Source organism: Tarenaya hassleriana, unplaced genomic scaffold, assembly GCF_000463585.1.
Source record: "Tarenaya hassleriana unplaced genomic scaffold, ASM46358v1 Cleome181, whole genome shotgun sequence".
Classification (NCBI taxonomy): domain Eukaryota; kingdom Viridiplantae; phylum Streptophyta; class Magnoliopsida; order Brassicales; family Cleomaceae; genus Tarenaya; species Tarenaya hassleriana.
This window is the reverse complement of record NW_010965226.1, coordinates 84,840-102,815: the sequence shown is the minus strand read 5'-3', so window position 1 is coordinate 102,815 and position 17,976 is coordinate 84,840. Positions and strand designations below refer to the sequence as shown.

At 40.4% G+C, this 17,976-nt stretch overlaps 1 protein-coding gene across 1 annotated transcript in view; it reads left to right on the top strand.

Annotated features, from left to right (window-relative positions):
• The window catches only part of LOC109116574, a 70,105-nt gene that overhangs the window by 23,084 nt on the left and 29,045 nt on the right, over window positions 1-17,976 (top strand). Inside the window, exon 3 of the mRNA XM_019202240.1 lies at window positions 6,384-6,728. Within this exon, the coding sequence (XP_019057785.1) occupies window positions 6,384-6,728 (345 nt within the window). The remainder of the gene's footprint in view (window positions 1-6,383; window positions 6,729-17,976) is intronic.

The window sequence follows — 17,976 nt, the reverse complement described above, 5'->3', positions numbered from 1 at the left end:
TAGGAGGTGACAGGTCCCGTATTGCATGTCTACTATCTGCATATGATTCGTGAACGTATTTGAGCAATGCCGTTATGATCATCCGGTTAAAGACGACGTTTGACGCAGTCAAGACACGTCACTCCTCATATTAGATACTCTAGACATCTTAGGTCTGAGGATCCAAGAACGAACCGCTGTATGAGATTGAAGTCATGACTCATGTCCATGTGACAATCTCATGCGGGTCATCCAGTAACTCGTTCCAAACGAGAACCCATGATTGTGATTTGCATCCAATGCATATGATCATAATCATCTATCACACATCATGCTGATCTTAATTCATCATTGTTCCCACAATGATAACTGACCAGGGAGTTTAGAATCATCTGCAATGATTCAAGGATATTCACCGTAATATAACAAACATGCTAATCATATAACGGAAAAAGTAATGCATTCATAAACCAATGAATCAATACATAGTCAAAATATCATATCACGGATCATCGTAGAGCATTACAACCAACAAGATCATACTAGACAGACTTGATAATTGTTCACGGAGATCTAGGTCGGATTGAGGTTTCGCTCTCGATTATCATTTTGAGTTATGTCATTGTCTCGCCCTCCTTTCAGACTGGTTTTTCACGGAGTATTTGCTCGAGGACGAGCAAAGGTTTAAGTCTGGGGGAGTTTGATAACATGTATTTCAGGTGATGTTTTGATATAGGATGTCTAGCGTATTTCACTCGATTTTATATATTTGTAGACATTCTAGGGCATATTTGGCTTCGATATTGGTTGGTTGTGTTCTTTGGTGTTTAAACAGGAATCCACATATAAAGAGAGCAAAAGGAGTTGATATGATCCTAGAGGAGTGTGTCCAGAAGCTCAAAAACAATCGATCATGATCAGATTGTTTATGACCAAGAAATCGGTTTTGGGCAGAATGAGCACTATGGAGCAATTCGGTCATAACTTTGCACTCCAATGTCTAAACGACGTGATTCCAATTGGAAATGAACGCTAACTCGCTAAGGGTTTGATCTGGTGAAGCTGAAATTCAACGAAGAAATATTCAATCCTGGAGAGAGGGCTCAATTCACGGTTCAGTCGTGGGAATACAGATTGAGCAGGTTGTCTTGTTTTATTAATAACTTTTGATTGGAGACTCCGATTGCAATTTCGTTTGAAGCAGCATAAACTAGACATCCAGAACTTCACGTGGATATAAAGTGAATAATTTTTGGTGAAGGTTTGGCCACTCAATCAGACGTTTGAAGATCACATCCGTTCTAGATCCAAATCTGATGCATTCAGTCCAAGAAATGACATATTCTTGTTGGGCCAATTTCTCAACAAAACCAGCCCAAATAAGAATGGATGAGGCCCAAGACAAGCTTTGGAGAATTTGATTAGTTGGTCAAAGTCAAGAACAAAGGAACTTTCAAATTTCACATTTAATGTTTTTGGAATTTGTTTTTGACCACATGAATGTTTGTGGTTTCTTTATTTATTTATTTTTTATCTTTTTGTAGCCTATAAATAGGCAAAGAAATCAGATTATCAAAAATATATATGAGTTTTCTTTGAGTGTCACTTTTAGTGAGTTTGAGCTTTTAGCTCATGGTTCTTTTTGGAACCTTTGAACTTATCGAATGGAGTGATTCCGTTCGTGGCGTTCATCCCGACTTATCAAACGCTAGCTCATAAGCATTTGTGGCGCCTCCGCGATACCGATATTTCTAGTCCAGGTTTGATAGGGGTTTAGGACGGTTCGTTAGAATGTCTGGGCCTAGGTTTCTATCATTATTTTGGTAGGGGTTTAGGAAGGTTCTTTGGAATGTCTGGGCCTAGGTTTCGATCACGAGTTGATTTTGAAATTTTGGTTGGTTCCATCGCCTAATTAGAGAATTTTGATCCGAGATCGTATCAGGAGTGGAAAACATGGAATACGGAACATCGCGGGCGAACCGGGAACATTTGGAGTGTCTCCAGGGAAAACGTGAAGCTCAGAAAACGTCAAATCTTGCAAGTCCAATAACTTTCACTCTACAAGTCCAAATCATGCATTCTCTACGTCATTGGAAAGCTCTCTTCGATATCTACGTATAGACGCCAAGATCACCCAAATATGATGTCGGAGCAGGAAGTTATGAGCAAATCTGTGAAGCCCACCAAAACTGTTAAGTGACACGATCGTGTCACTTTCAGTCACACGATCGGGTCACTTACCAGATTTTGGAAATATTCTGAATTTTGGCCCAGAAAAAGAAGGATTAAGTAGGGTTAGCCCCCAAGGTCAAAAACATTCAGGCTTTTCACAGAAAACACACCTTAGAGCACACAAAAGGGGGCGATTATCAAGAGGCAAGGGATCGGAGTAGAAGACGGAGATTACGAAGCCGGAAATCGACTAAGCATTCTTTCTTTCTTCTATTTTACGATGTTTTGTATTATTGATATGAACCCTGACGTCTCGATGTTTAGCGAGTAATTCCTTTGTTGTAGGTTAGGGATTTGCTATGTAGGGATCTTTGGTTCATAATTCCAGACTTTGTGGTTTTATTTATTCTATTCAGTTTATTGAGTTGCGTTTAATGCGTTTGATCTTGTTGGCCACTTGATTGAATGAATTTAGGGTTTTAATTCGCATAGACATATGGGATTCTAACATGGAAATAACCCAATAAGTAGAACAGATATTGCATTGAGAGATGAATATTTGCCTAGGGATTATGATAGCGTTCGTTCATGCATCCAGGGTTTTAGACTATTGAATCGAGAGATCAGTAGGATAAAGCCTGGATAGTGAGGTTAGACTCGAGAGGGTTAATCTCTACTTTAGAGCTTGAATTCCCTGAATCGGATAGATAAACCACTGAGTTTTCATCTTTTGAAAGACCCTTGCATATAAAGCAATCCCGAAGCCTGCAGTATTTTGCCATTGATAGTTTGTCATTTGTTTTATTATTTACTTTTGACACATTCTCATCATTCATACTATTCTTTAGATCTATTCCTGATAGGAGTTTGATTCAGTTGTCTACTTTTGTCCATGTGTTCGATCCTAGCGACTACATACGATCCGTACACTTGCGGTATTTGTTGGATCTAGGATTTTATTACTTGACCAAATTTATTCACCTAGATTTGCGACATCAACAATCTCATGCGGGTCATCCAGTATTCCGTTCTCCAACGAATACCTATGACTGTGATCGTATCCAATACCTATGATCATATATATGATCATCAATCACACATCATACTAGTCTTGGTATATCATTATTCCCACAATGATATATGAGCAGGGAGTTTAGTACTGTTCATAACAATACATGGATTTCATAACATATCAAGTATGCACAATATGTAATGAATCAAACACTCAACCATAAGCTCATAGAAAGTGTCAATACATCAAATGTATCATAAGAAAGCTCATACACCAGTTCATCATAGAGCACTAAACCAACACTCTCGTAGATTTGGTTCCGGCTTTCCAAGAAGTATGCCTTGTTGTCTAGAAGGTTGTGACGCAAGCTGTGCTATACGCGTATCTATGAGCTTCATGTGTGCGTCCATCCCGTCAAGTCTCCTCTCAAAGGTGTCTTGCCTAGCTCTAATGCTCTGCACCTCAGTTTTCAGCTCAGTAAATGACGTCTTTTGGTCGAGCATTAGTTGGGTAAGCATCGTCTTGATGTCTGCTTCTTCATTCTTTGCCGGTGGAGGAGCTCGGTAGCCCTGATTCTGCTGCCCGTAGCCTGGATTCTATTGCGCATATCCCTGATTCTGTCCCTGAAAGCGTGACTGAGTGAAGCCCGGGGGATTCTGAGGGATTCTGGAAACGCCCTGCTGCTTTGCATTCAATGCTCCACTCGGGTTTCCGTAGGAGAAACTAGGATGGTTCCTAGGCGCGTTCGGGTTGTAGAGATTGGAAGGATTCTGATATTGATTCCTTCCTATGTAGTTGACGTCCTCAACCGGTTCTTCCTCTGATGTGGTCTGATCAACCAGAAACATACCAGGCTGGACTTTCTGCGGGTTAGGTGTATTCTTGAGTCTCAAGTGCTGCTTGATTGCCGATAAATAAGACATGACCGCTTTCAAAGCAGCGGACTCGCCCAAATCTACCCGTCCTGTAGAGCGTCTGATGCTATCTCCTGACATCCCTCTTGCTTTAGCCATTTTCGCAATCTGCATCTCTAGGGTGTCAAAGGGAATGTCATATACACTCCCTCCACAAGCTGCATCCATCCATGCTCTAGTATCGTCTCTCAGTCCGTGGATAAACGTGGAAAGCAACAGCCGCTTATCCATGTCGTGGTGTGGACAAAGGCGTTGATAGCCTTTGAATCTCTCCCATGCATCGTATAGACTCTCATCACTCTCCTGAGTGAAGCTGTGTATGGCTCTCTGTGCAGCTTGTGTCTTCTCTGGGGAGTAGTATTTCGCCATGAATTGCTCCTCTAGCTCCTCCCATGTCGTAATCGAGTTTGGCTCAAGAGTGTAGAGTCAATCTCTTGCCCGGTCCATCAGTGAAAAAGGAAAAGCCTCCAAATATACATCCTCGATGGTCATTCCTCGTGGCTTCCTAACTGATCTGTACAACATCTTAAACTGAGTCAAGTGAGCAATGGGATCCTCTGTAGGCCACCCTCTGAAACTCGCCTGACTGAACATCGTGATGCATGATAACGTGTATTTTGGTGATATTTTGGTATACGATGTCTAGCGCATTTTACTCGGTTTTGCATATTTATAGGCATTCTAGAGTATATTTGGTCTCGATATTGCTTGGTTGCTTTCTTTGGTGTCAAAATAGGTATTCATGCATAAAAGAAGCAAAAGGAGTGGAAAACATGGACTACGGAAGATCACAGACGAAACGGGAACATTTGGAGTTGTTCCGGGGAAAAACATGAAGCCTAAAAAGTCAAATCTTGAAAGCCCAATAACTTCTACTCTATAAATCCAAATTGCGTTCTCTACCTCATTGGAAAGCTCTCTTCAATATCTATGTATAGACACTAATTCGCAACAATCCGACATTGGAGCAGAAAGTTATGAGCAAATCTGTCAAACATGTTCGAGTTGAAGAATCGACACGGACCATGTTGCATTCAACACGGCCGTGTTGTGTCCGTGCTGAAAAAAGTGAAGTTTTGCTCAGAGAATTGACATGGACCGTGTTGTCATTCGACACGGCTGTGTTGATTCAAACACGCCCGTGTTCAGCCCATGTCTAAAATGCATATTTTTAACAGAGAATTGACACGGACCGTGTTGCATTCGACACGGCCGTGTTGCATTACGGAAAAACTTCCTATTTTGCATCTGAACTTCCATTTTCAGCAAAGGAAGAAGCCCAGCTGCCAAGCAAATAAATAGGAGACATCTTGGGCTTCAGAAATCATCGAGAGATCACAGGAGAATCCAGAGAACTCGAGAGAGAATCAAGACGGAGTTTTCCGGGAGCAGAGATTGAAGAATCGTCGTGAGAGATCGTTGCGAGTCTTCTTTATCTGTTTCTATGTTTCTTCTTATTGATTTGAACTCGTTTGTTGTTATGGGTAGTGAGTAGTCGTTTCACTGTAGTTAGAGATTTAACCTTGTAGGGATTTGTTTGGTTTTTATTTTCCAAGACTACGTTATCGATACTCGGCGGTTTAATTGAATTAGGTTTAATTCTTTTGATCTTCTTGGCCTGTTTATTGATTGATCTTAGATTCTGATTGACAACGAGAGGTGGAATTAGATTCGGAAAGAATTCATTGAATGAATTGATTAAGACTATTGAGAGATAGGTTAATCGGTTTAGAAACTGTGATAGTGATTGTTAATGCATTCGATATTTTAATCTATTAGGTTGAGAGATCGATAGGTTAAATTATTGGATAGTGGATTTAGGACTTGAGAGAGCCAAATCTGATATTAGAACTTGAGATCCCCGATTAGAGTTCGATATTCGTAGATTCTCCATCCTTAGAAACAATCCCTGCGCGTTAAGGTTATCCCGAAGTTACGGTGATTTATCTATCTGATTTTACTTAGTTAGTTTATTGCTCTATTTTCGATATTCACATACTTAATTCCATATTTCCTGCTCTAATTCTTGGTTGAGTCTTGTTCCTAGAGTTAACTATTCACTGTGTTCGACCCTGTTACTACAGTTGATCCGTATCCTTGCGGTATTCGTTGTATCTAGGTTTTTATCACTTGAGAATTATTTCTATACCTAGATTTGCGTTATCAAGTTTTTGGCGCCGTTGCAGGGGAATAGATTAGTGCTAGGATAAAGATTTCTTTGAACCTAGATTTTTTCTTCTTTTCTTTTTCTTTTCCCTAGATTTCTTGATCTATTCTTTGTGTTTGTTCTACTTTCTGCTGTGCAGGATTCCGGTGTATGAACAGGAGTTCTGGGCCTGACAACCTAGTACCTCTTCACCCTGAAATCGAGAACTCCACTAAGTGCAATCGAAAGAAGAAACGACAGCAAAGAAAGATGGAGGAACGTGTTATAGTTGCAGAGAATAACAATGACACTTATGGGGCATACCTTCAGCCTAAGTACATTCAACAGCTTTCATGCATTTGCCGGCCTGACATCGACCATAACAATTTTGAGTTTCAACCGGCATTCATCAATATGCTGAGACCAACAGATTTTTCTCTACTAGGTACACCTCATTTCTCAAACTCATTTTGTTGTAGAGATGCTCTTAAACTTCATGATCCAGGTTGGCAGAAGGTCGATAATCTTCGCTCGTTAGATCTATCTGGTAGTTGAGAGAGTTTGGTCAAGCTAAAGACCCTAAACAAGCGCTCCTGGGAGGCAACCCGAGTTTGTAGGTTAGTTTTTCTTTTCTTTCTTTTTCTTTTTGCATCGGATATTGGTTTGTCTCTTATCACCAGGTTGAGTTCTAATGAGAAGCTATTGAGGAGGCGAGGAAGCTAGCTATGCGATAGACGTAGGCAGACTTAAGTGCGAGTGAACGAACATCGCGAGCTAAATATTCTTTTCCCTTTTTGACTTGCTTCTCTTTTGACTTATCTTATTGGTTGCCTCTATTAGACGAGATTTGACACCGAGGACGATGTTTAGTTTAAGTCTGGGGGAGGATTCGTCTAACGCCAAACTATATCTATTTAGAGTAGTGTTGCATGCATTTTTTGATTTTTTTTTCACTTTTTAGTTGCATGTGCATATAGGATGCATTAGGATCATATAGTTTGTTGTTAGGATTGTGCATTCTCATATTGTGTTTAGGACATATAAGATCACGTGCATAAAACCGTTTTGAACATTGATATGATGACCTAAGATATGAGAGAGTAAAAACGTCCTGAAAACATTATGATCCGTTGAACATGGTTATGTTTTGTTGAATTGATTGCTTGACCTTTAGGATTTTCTAGAATGGCTTGTGGGATAGAAATCGTTGGTTGGAACTCATGGGACCGATGTTGTCTAGCCAAGTAGAAAAGTTTCTATAAGAACCTTTCCCATGTTTGCTGAAATCGTTAAAATCTATTACCAAATGCATTCTTATTTCTTTATGTGCAGAAAAAGATAGTGAGCATCTCGACACTCCGCTGTCATTATCTCGTCAACGAAAATCGTTCGAGGACATGAGTGCATCGATTTGATGGTTCGGGTCTAAGTTGTGGGTCGGGATATCCAATAAACAAAATCGAAAAAAAAATTTGATTAGGAACCCTTCAACTTCAACGTCCTAGGAACCCGAGATGCTAGCAAAAGGAAAAAAAAATATAGCTAGATGAAAGAAAAAAAAAGAAGAAGAAAAAAATGAATAGCGAAAGCGTAGACTAGATACGATTATGTAGAATGGCATGATAGATTCGAGAAACATGCTTGGTAGATGATTGAAGTTCTTGGGTTGGTTCTTGATAGCGGTATAGATCCCATAGTTAGGAAAGATTATCCTTTGAGGAAGATCATACTAGACAAACTTGATCATTGTTCACGGGGATCAAGGTCGGATAGAGGTCGCTCTCGATTATCATTTTGAGTTATGTCATTGCCTCGCCCTCCTTTCACACCGTTTTTCATGGAGTATTTGCTCGAGGACGAGTAAAGGTTTAAGTTTGGGGGAGTTTGATAACATATATTTTGGTGATATTTTAATATACGATGTCTAGTGCATTTTACTCAGTTTTGCATATTTATAGGTATTCTAGAGTACATTTGGTCTCGATATTGCTTGGTTGCTTTCTTTGGTGTCAAAACAGGTATTCATGCATAAAAGAGAGCAAAAGGAGTGGAAAACATGAACTACGGAACATCACAGACGAAACGGGAACATTTGGAGTTGTTCCGGGAAAAAACACGAAGCTTAAAAAGTCAGATCTTGAAAGCCCAATAACTTCCACTCTACAAATCCAAATTATGCGTTCTCTACCTCATTGGAAAGCTCTTCAATATCTACGTATAGAAACCAAGATCGCACAAATCCGACATTGGAGCAGAAAGTTATGAACAAATCTGTCAAACATGTTCGAGTTGAAGAATCGACACAGACCGTGTTGCATTCAACACGGCCGTGTTGTATCCGTGCTGAAAAAAGTGAAGTTTTGCTCAAAGAATTGACACGGACCGAGTTGTCATTCGACACGGCCGTGTTGATTCAAACTCGCCCGTGTTCACCCCATGTCTAAAGTACAGATTTTTAGCAGAGAATTGACACGGACCGTGTTGCATTCGACACAGCCGTGTTGCATTATGGGAAAACTTCCTATTTTGCATCTGAACTTCCATTTTCAGCAAAGGAAGAAGCCCAGCTGCCAAGCAAATAAATAGGAGACGTCTTGGGCTTCAGAAGTCATCGAGAGATCACAGGAGAAGTCAGAGAACTCGAGAGAGAATCAAGACGGAGTTTTCCGGGAGCAGAGATTGAAGAATCGTCGTCGAGAGATCGCTGCGAGTCTTCTTTATCTGTTTCTATGTTTCTTCTTATTGATTTGAACTCGTTTGTTGTTATGGTTAGTGAGTAGTCGTTTCACTGTAGTTAGGGATTTAACCTTGTAGGGATTTGTTTGGTTTTTATTTTCCGAGACTACGTTATCGATACTCAGCGGTTTAATTGAATTGGGTTTAATTCTTTTGATCTTCTTGGCCTGTTGATTGATTGATCTTAGATTCTGATTGACAACGAGAGTTGGAATTAGATTCGGAAAGAATTCATTGAATGAATTGATTAAGACTATTGAGAGATAGGTTAATCGGTTTAGAAACTGTGATAGTGATTGTTAATGCGTTCGATATTTTAATCTATTATGTTGAGAGATCGGTAGGTTAAATTATTGGATAGTGGATTTAGGACTTAAGAGAGCCAAATCTGATATTAGAACTTGAGATCCCCGATTAGAGTTCGATATTCGTAGATTCTCCATCCTTAGAAACAATCCTTGCGCGTTAAGGTTATCCCGAAGTTACGGTGATTTATCTATCTGATTTTACTTAGTTAGTTTATTGCTCTATTTTCGATATTCACATACTTAATTCCATATTTTCTGCTCTAATTCTTGGTTGAGTCTTGTTCCTAGAGTTAACTATTCCCTGTGTTCGACCCTGGTACTACAGTTGATCCGTATCCTTGCGGTATTCGCTGTATCTAGGTTTTTATCACTTGAGCATTATTTCTACTTAGATTTGCGTTATCTCTCGAACATCGTGATGCACTGTGGTGGTAGCTCGAAACTGTCTATGGGCGGTCGATTGATGGATGATAGGAGTTGGGTGTGCTTCGGTGTAATGTAAGAACCCAAAGTCTCCTCTGCAACGTTTGTAGCATCGCCCTCGGTCTACTGATCGTAGAGCGGATTCATGTGCTCTTGGTTCATGTGGTTCTGATTCTCGTGGTGCTCCTCATCATGAACCTCACGCTCTTGTTGATGGTTGTGCGAACTACTCGACCTCGACCTAGCTTCTCTTCTCTGCTGATTTCGGATGTCTCTCAGAGTACGCTCAATTTCCGGATCGTAGACTAGGTCTTCTTTCCGAGTAGAGCTCATTGTCATGCACTAGAACCCTGCAAACCGCAAAGAAAAAGAAGAACTCGAGACCAAGTAAATCCACAAAAACCCAAGAAAAACAAAAAGAAAAAGAAAACAAGCAAAGATCTAGAATCAATAAAGACCTAGAAATAAAATCTATAACCCGATTCACAACTCACCGCAAGGATACGGATCGTCGTAACAGGGGGTCGAACACGAGGACGGGTAGCTAAATCTAAACCCTAATCGAAACTAAAGCAAAGCAAGCAAGTGAAAGTGATGGTGGAAGTATGTGGAATCTAAAATAACTAAAATAAGAAAGCAAATAAAAACGTGTAAACTATCAAGCAAAGATGACCGTGGGTGTCGGGACCGTATTCGCGTGTATGGGTATATGCTAAGCATGCGAGAATCACGATATTGAATCTGTATTCGGGAATCGTCAAGCAACAAAAATAGAGAAATCACCTCCCGGCATATAACTCACTATCTAAAGTTCTCTAAATCCATATCCCTATGTGATTTATCAAACTAGATGCATGAAGAACACTATCATCAATCCTAGATCGATCAAACCATATTCCTATGTGAATAATACAATCTATTCTATCGATTTCGATCCGAACTCATGCACTCTATGCAACATGAAACATGCAATCTACACTAGATTCAATCATCAAACATGCATAGAAATCAAAGCAAACATAGATTCAAACAATTCAAATCCTAAAACGTGCGTGATCGGGTTCTACGAAATCAAAACAGAGCAACCAGGCTCTGATACCACTGTTGGGTTTCCTGGGATCTCTAGAGCGAATCCTATTCCTAAGAGATCGATTCTAGGGTTTGCGCAGTGGATATAATATTGAAAAATAAAATGCGGAAATTAAAAAGAGAGAATAGAAGAGAAAAATAAAATAAAGAACACTTTTATTACTACATCTCTTCTTCTTGTTATATTACAATGAAAATGAAGTACTGCACTCTATGCAACATGAAACATGCAATCTACACTAGATTCAATCATCAAACATGCATAGAAATCAAAGCAAACATAGATTCAAACAATTCAAATCCTAAAACGTGCGTGATCGGGTTCTACGAAATCAAAACAGAGCAACCAGGCTCTGATACCACTGTTGGGTTTCCTGGGATCTCTAGAGCGAATCCTATTCCTAAGAGATCGATTCTAGGGTTTGCGCAGTGGATATAATATTGAAAAATAAAATGCGGAAATTAAAAAGAGAGAATAGAAGAGAAAAATAAAATAAAGAACACTTTTATTACTACATCTCTTCTTCTTGTTATATTACAATGAAAATGAAGTACATATTTATAGGAAAATTAAGAAACGAAGTAAAAAAGGAAATATAGATACAATGGAAACAAATCAGATACACAATATTCGACATAATGATATTGTATCCATTATTATTCTCCATCATATCTCAAATCTTATTTTACTTCCATCACATATTCATTTTTCCATTTTAACATTCCCCCTCAAGATTGACTTTGAAAGAATGAAAAAGTCAATCTTGAATTGATAATGCTATAAATCGTCTATACATTTTCATTGTCTCTGGAAAAATTCATAAACACCAAATTTTGTTCTTTTAGAAAGCATTAACCATTTTCAAATCACTTCGCTTGACTTTAAAGTTCTAGCTTTAACTCTTTTTATCATAGCATCTTGCTTGATTTTAGAGTTCTTAGCTTTGACTTTTGTTTGTCATAGCACATCGTTTGAATTTAGATTTTTACTCGCCTTTGAATGATTTGGATATATGAACATCCAAAACACAAATGAAAGAAGAGATTAGAAAATTAAAAAAAAGAAAGAAACATATAGTTCAGATCGCAACGCTGCTCTGATACCATATTGAAAAATAAAATGCAGAAATTAAAAAGAGAGAATAGAAGAGAAAAATAAAATAAAGAACACTTTTATTACTACATCTCTTCTTCTTGTTATATTACAATGAAAATGAAGTACATATTTATAGGAAAATTAAGAAACGAAGTAAAAAGGAAATATAGATACAATGGAAACAAATCAGATACACAATATTCGACATAATGATATTGTATCCATTATTATTCTCCATCATATCTCAAATCTTATTTTACTTCCATCACATATTCATTTTTCCATTTTAACATATAAAACAAAAATTTAATAACCCCTAGAACCATGCTTCTATGAATCGTAGAAACGTTAGAACGCTTACCTCAATCGATCCGGGGCCTGTATCAATCGAAGAACTCGTCTGATCACGAAAGGCAGGAAGAATACCTCGCCCTCTACACGTATCCACACCTCGGGATGGATTCCAACGATTGGAACTTGTCTGCTAGGACTCGAATCAGCTATTCGGTTTTGTGCTTTGAGAAAACGAGACTTGGAATTCCTTGAACTCTTTGGATCTCATCAAAAGCTCTTAGAATCCTGCCAAAAATCGGCCCTCAAGTCTCTTCTATCATTAGGGTTTTTAATCTCCTTCTTATAAGGTGATTTAACCCTAATTCGGTTTAATTTCGGAAAAACTGAAGCCCGGAACGGACGGTCTAGAAATACACGCGGACCGTCCGTTAAGAACCCAAAGTCTCCTCTGCAACGTTTGTAGCATCGCCCTCGGTCTACTGATCGTAGAGCGGATTCATGTGCTCTTGGTTCATGTGGTTCTGATTCTCGTGGTGCTCCTCATCATGAACCTCACGCTCTTGTTGATGGTTGTGCGAACTACTCTCAAGTCTCTTCTATCATTAGGGTTTTTAATCTCCTTCTTATAAGGTGATTTAACCCTAATTCGGTTTAATTTCGGAAAAACTGAAGCCCGGAACGGACGGTCTAGAAATACACGCGGACCGTCCGTTCCAGCAAGCCAGAACGGACGGTCTGCATTCAACACGGACCGTCCGTTCCAACACATAGAACGGACGGTTTGTGAGCATTCGTGGACCGTCGGGTCTGGCACGGTGGACCGTCCGTTCCGGACTTCTGGTCCGTCCGTTCCGGACTTCTGGTCCGTCCGTTCCAGACCCTTCCGTCTTGGTTTTCCCGTCGTTTTCTTGTGCGTTTCGTCCTTTCCTGCGTGTGTGACCCTGTAGGCTCATTCGATATAGCAGTATAGCCCGAAATCTGTATTCCGGATATACAAGTCATAGGCGGTCTCTAGCAAGACACTATGACTACCTATCTCGAATAGAGTTTGTTCGTGATCATGCGAACTCTAGCGATGATTCCGGTTGATGATCCTTTTGTATCGCGATATCATATGTCGAACATAAGGCATGGGCAAGCCACCTTATCTGATTCGACTGCTTTCTCGTTCATTGAGTTTGACTGTCTGAAATAGACGACGTTCTTCTATAGTGCGGCCACACATTTCTACAGTCTCGCTCACACGAGGGGCCCAGCGATATCTCTCTCTTTTACGAGAGGTACAAATCCCATCTTGACTATCTACAATCCAGTACATGATTCGTTTCGTACCTGATACACGCCTTTATAGTCCTCCTGTTACGCAGGACGTTTGACGTATTCAAGGCACGCAACTCCTCATGTTGGATTTCGTAGATATCTCAGATCTCAGGATCCAATCATGGAACCGCCATATGAGATTCAAGTCATGACGCTAGTCCATGTGACAATCTCATGCGGGTCAATCCAGTATTTCGTTCTCCAACGAATACCTATGACTGTGATTGTATCCAATACCTATGATCAATGCTATGATCATCAATCACACATCATAATAGTCTTATTATGTCGTTATTCCCATAACGACACAAGACTAGGGAGTTTAGTATCATTCATAATGATACATGGATTTCACAACAGATCTAGTATGCAAGAACATGTAATGAATCAAATACTCTCATAAAACATAGAAAGTATCAATACATCAAATGTATCTAAATAAAGCTCATAAACAGTACATCATAGAGCACTAAACCAACACAATGTCCGTTAGAAATTCGTTGGAAATTTCCAACGGTATATCAACGGATATCAGCGTTGGACATTTCCCACGCATATTCTGACGGGCACTCCGTTGGAAATAACGTTCGACTATTTCCAACGGGCGCCCGGTTGAATAATCTGAACGTTATCAAATGCGGAAACGATTCCAACAGACATCCGTTGGAAATAGTCGAACGTTATAACATTCGAATTATTCCAACGGGAGCCCGTTGGAAGTCGACGAAATTCAACGGATTTCTAACGGATGTCCGTTGGAATTTTTTTCTATTTAAATATCGTAGTAAAAAAGATGTTTGTAAACATCTATTTCGAAGGAGATTTTTGGAAGACTATTACATTTGGCGGTTTCATGGAGAAGAAGTTCGGACAATCACAGTAACGGGACAACATGTGTCGGCCGATCAGAGGTATGATGTAGATGAAGTTATAAGAAATCCTTATGTTGAAATGGTGACAGATGCTTTTCCTGGGGCATTGGTTGATCAAAATCATCACAAGAGGAGGAGCCAAACGTCGAAACAAAACGGTTTTTCGACATGTTGCATGATAACTCCTATTTTTCTCTATATTTTAATAAGCGTTTGTCTAGGTTTTACGGGATAATCACATGCATTTATAGGCATTCTAGGCGTGTTAGGACACAAAACCCGGTTGTGCTTTAGTTTTACAGAGTTACAGGTTTCAAAGATGATTGGATGCGAAAAGGAACGCTTTTGGAGCGTTAGAGATGAAGTTCGGATGAGGTACTCGTGCTCCGAGATCAATAACTTTCTCTACAGAAATCCAAATCATGCGAACTTAAACCGTTGAAAATATCCTTTCAAGAGCTTCACGTAGACACCAAAATCACGCAAATCCGACATCGGAGCTGAAAGTTATGAACAAAATCGTGAAGCCTGAGAAATCTGCCAGAAAGTGAAACCGGTCCGGTTCCATATGGAACGGCCGGTTCAAGAGGTCCGAGTTCACCCATTTCGATCCGGTTCAAGTGTCCAGAATTCCCAGAAACAGAAGGTGGAACCGGTCCGGTTCCATATGAAACCAGACCCGACGGAGAAAAACCCTAATTCGCGATTTTTAGAGTCCTAGAGGAAAAAGGACTCTTGGGAGCCACCCTAAGGTTATAAAAAAGGCCTAGTCACGTCTTAGAAGAGGGGGAACCTTAGAGAACACTTAGATACAAACTTTTGGAGAGCTTTGGTGAGAGAAATAGGAGTTTACGGGATTTCCGGAAGAAGAAAGAGAGTTGGAACGTGAAGATCGCTTGCTGTCGACATGAGTCTTTCTTCTTCTCCCTCTTTTGTTTCTGTTTCCTGTTTTGCTTTGTGTTTTTCCATGAACCGTGAGTAGATTCACGGCTGTGGATTAGGGATTCGTTTGGATTTTGGGTATGTTTGAACCCTAACTTGGTTGCGATTAGGATTTGTTTTGTTTTATCGATTTGCAATTCATGTCAATTGATGTTTGTTGACCCCTTGATCAGTTGTTTTAGAATTTTGGGTGTACAGAAGAATTCAGATCAGTTTCGGGTCTGATCGGGGCTGAGAACGCGGAGAAACGTGATCTGATCACGGAAACTACCCTAGCCCGTCCGTTCTGGGTAAGCCAAAGCAGACGGTCCAAGGGTGACGGACTGAGTGGCTCGGAACGGAAGGTCTGTCCTGGACCGTCCGTTCTGTCCATGCAGAACGTCCGTTCTACAAGGCGGAACGTCCGTTCTGTCTTCTACAGTCGAGACCGAACGTTCTGCCAGCCTGGAACGTCCGTTCTACCTCCAGAACGGACGGTCTGAAGTCCTGATTCCGAAAATTTCCGTTTTCGAGGTCCGATTACGCAATCGTTGCATAATCTGATCAACTGTAACTCAAATAGACATGATTCATTCTTATGGATGATCCATAGTGAATGAATACATGTAACTTAATCAAGATATAGAATATGCTTGATTGAGTGGGAGCTCCGGGATTGGGATTACATAATCGAATGGATGGTCTATTCGGATTATGAACAATCGTTGCACAGAAACCAGTTAGATGTAGAAACTCTATAAGTAAAGCACTTAGTCTCATATAGAAAATTATTATAGGGTTAGTTTTCTTTATGGGTATATAGCTCATCTTTGCATCTATGTTGTCATTGTTTCATGATGGACTAGCTGGTAGTGGATCATAGATAGATTGACACTGATTGATGATGGACTAGCTGGTAGTAGATCATTAATAGAATCTGCATTTGTTTCGTTCGTTTTGTTTTGTCTCTTTTGTAAGACATGGCGTCAGCCGGTAGCGTACCGAGTTTGACGATGCGATCTATCCTTGAGAAGGATAAATTGACCGGGACGAACTTCTTAGACTGGTATCGGAACTTGAGAATTGTTCTCAAGCACGATAAGAAGTCATACGTCCTGAAAGGGGCTCTAGCACCAGAGCCTGCGGCCAATACCACGAGAGCCGTCAAGGATGCTTGGTTGAAGCATCAGTCTGACGACAATGAGATCTCCTGTCTCATGTTGGGAAGCATGGCCCCGAATCTACAGAGGCAGTTTGAGGGGAAGAGTGTGTTTGATATGATCAATCAGCTCAAGACCATGTTTGAGGAGCTAGCGCGTACTGAAAAGTACAAGACGCTGAAAGCTCTGGTGAAGACGGAGATGCCGAGAGGTAGCTCTCTGAAAAGTACAAGACGCTAAAAGCTCTAGTGAAGACGGATATGCCGAGAGGCAGTTCTGTCAACACCCACGTCCTCAACATGCGAGCTCATGTTGAGGAACTTGAGCGTATGGGAGTGAAATTCGATGGTGACTTTGTTGCAGACTTGATCCTGATGTCATTGCCCGAGGACTATAACCAGTTCGTTATGCAGTACCATATGCACGGGATGACTAAGAGCTTAGCCGAATTGCATGGGATGCTGAAATCGGCCGAGCAGGATATTGTGGTGCCCAAGACTGTGCTTGCTGTTGAGAAAAGCTCCAGTAAGAAGCGGCGGGGTAAAGCCAAAAAGAATGTGGCGAAAAAGGCAAAAGTTGCCTCTACGCCTAAGCCTAAGCCCGATAAGGGTGACTGTCATTACTGCGGAGTGTCTGGACACTGGAAGCGTAATTGTCACCTTTACTTGGAGGATCTGAAGGATAAGAAGCTTGGTGAAGCTTCTGCCTCAGGTATCCACGTTATAGAGGCTAACATCTGTACTATATCTTCGTGGGTATTGGATACCGGAAGTGCCTCACACATTTGTGGAAATGTGCAGGGACTAAGAAGAAGTAGGATGCTAGCTAAGGGAGAAGCGGATCTACGCGTCGGAAATGGAGCAAGAGTTGATGCATTGTGTGTTGGCGTTTACGATTTGCATCTTCCTTCTGGACTTGTTTTAGAGCTTAGTAATTGTTATTGTGTTCCTGCAATTAGCAGAAACATTATTTCTATTTCTTGTCTGGATTTGGATGGTTTTCGATTTGTGATTGAGAACTCGAGTTTGATGATTTATCGAGACGATATTTACTATGGTAATGGTTATCTAGTTAATGGTTTATACGTCTTGAATGATCAGCCTTCAAACTCAACATCATCCATCTATAGCGTGAGTACTAAACGGTTTAAGCCGAACGACTTAAACCCAACCTTCCTCTGGCATTGTCGTCTAGGCCATATAAACGAGAAGCGCATACATAAACTTCATTCTGAAGGTCTTCTGGATTCATTTGACTTTGAGTCTCTTGAATCATGCGAGTCTTGTTTGATGGGCAAGATGACGAAGCATCCTTTCAAAGGGAAAGGACAGAGAGCGATAGAGTTATTGGACCTGATACATAGTGATGGATGCGGACCAATGAGCTGTCCGGCTAGAGGAGGTTATCTGTATTTCGTTACGTTCACTGATGATTTCAGTCGATACGGTTATGTCTATTTGATGAGACAAAAAGTCTGAAACACTTGAAATGTTCAAGGCTTTCAGAAACGAAGTACAGAACCAACTTGGCAAGA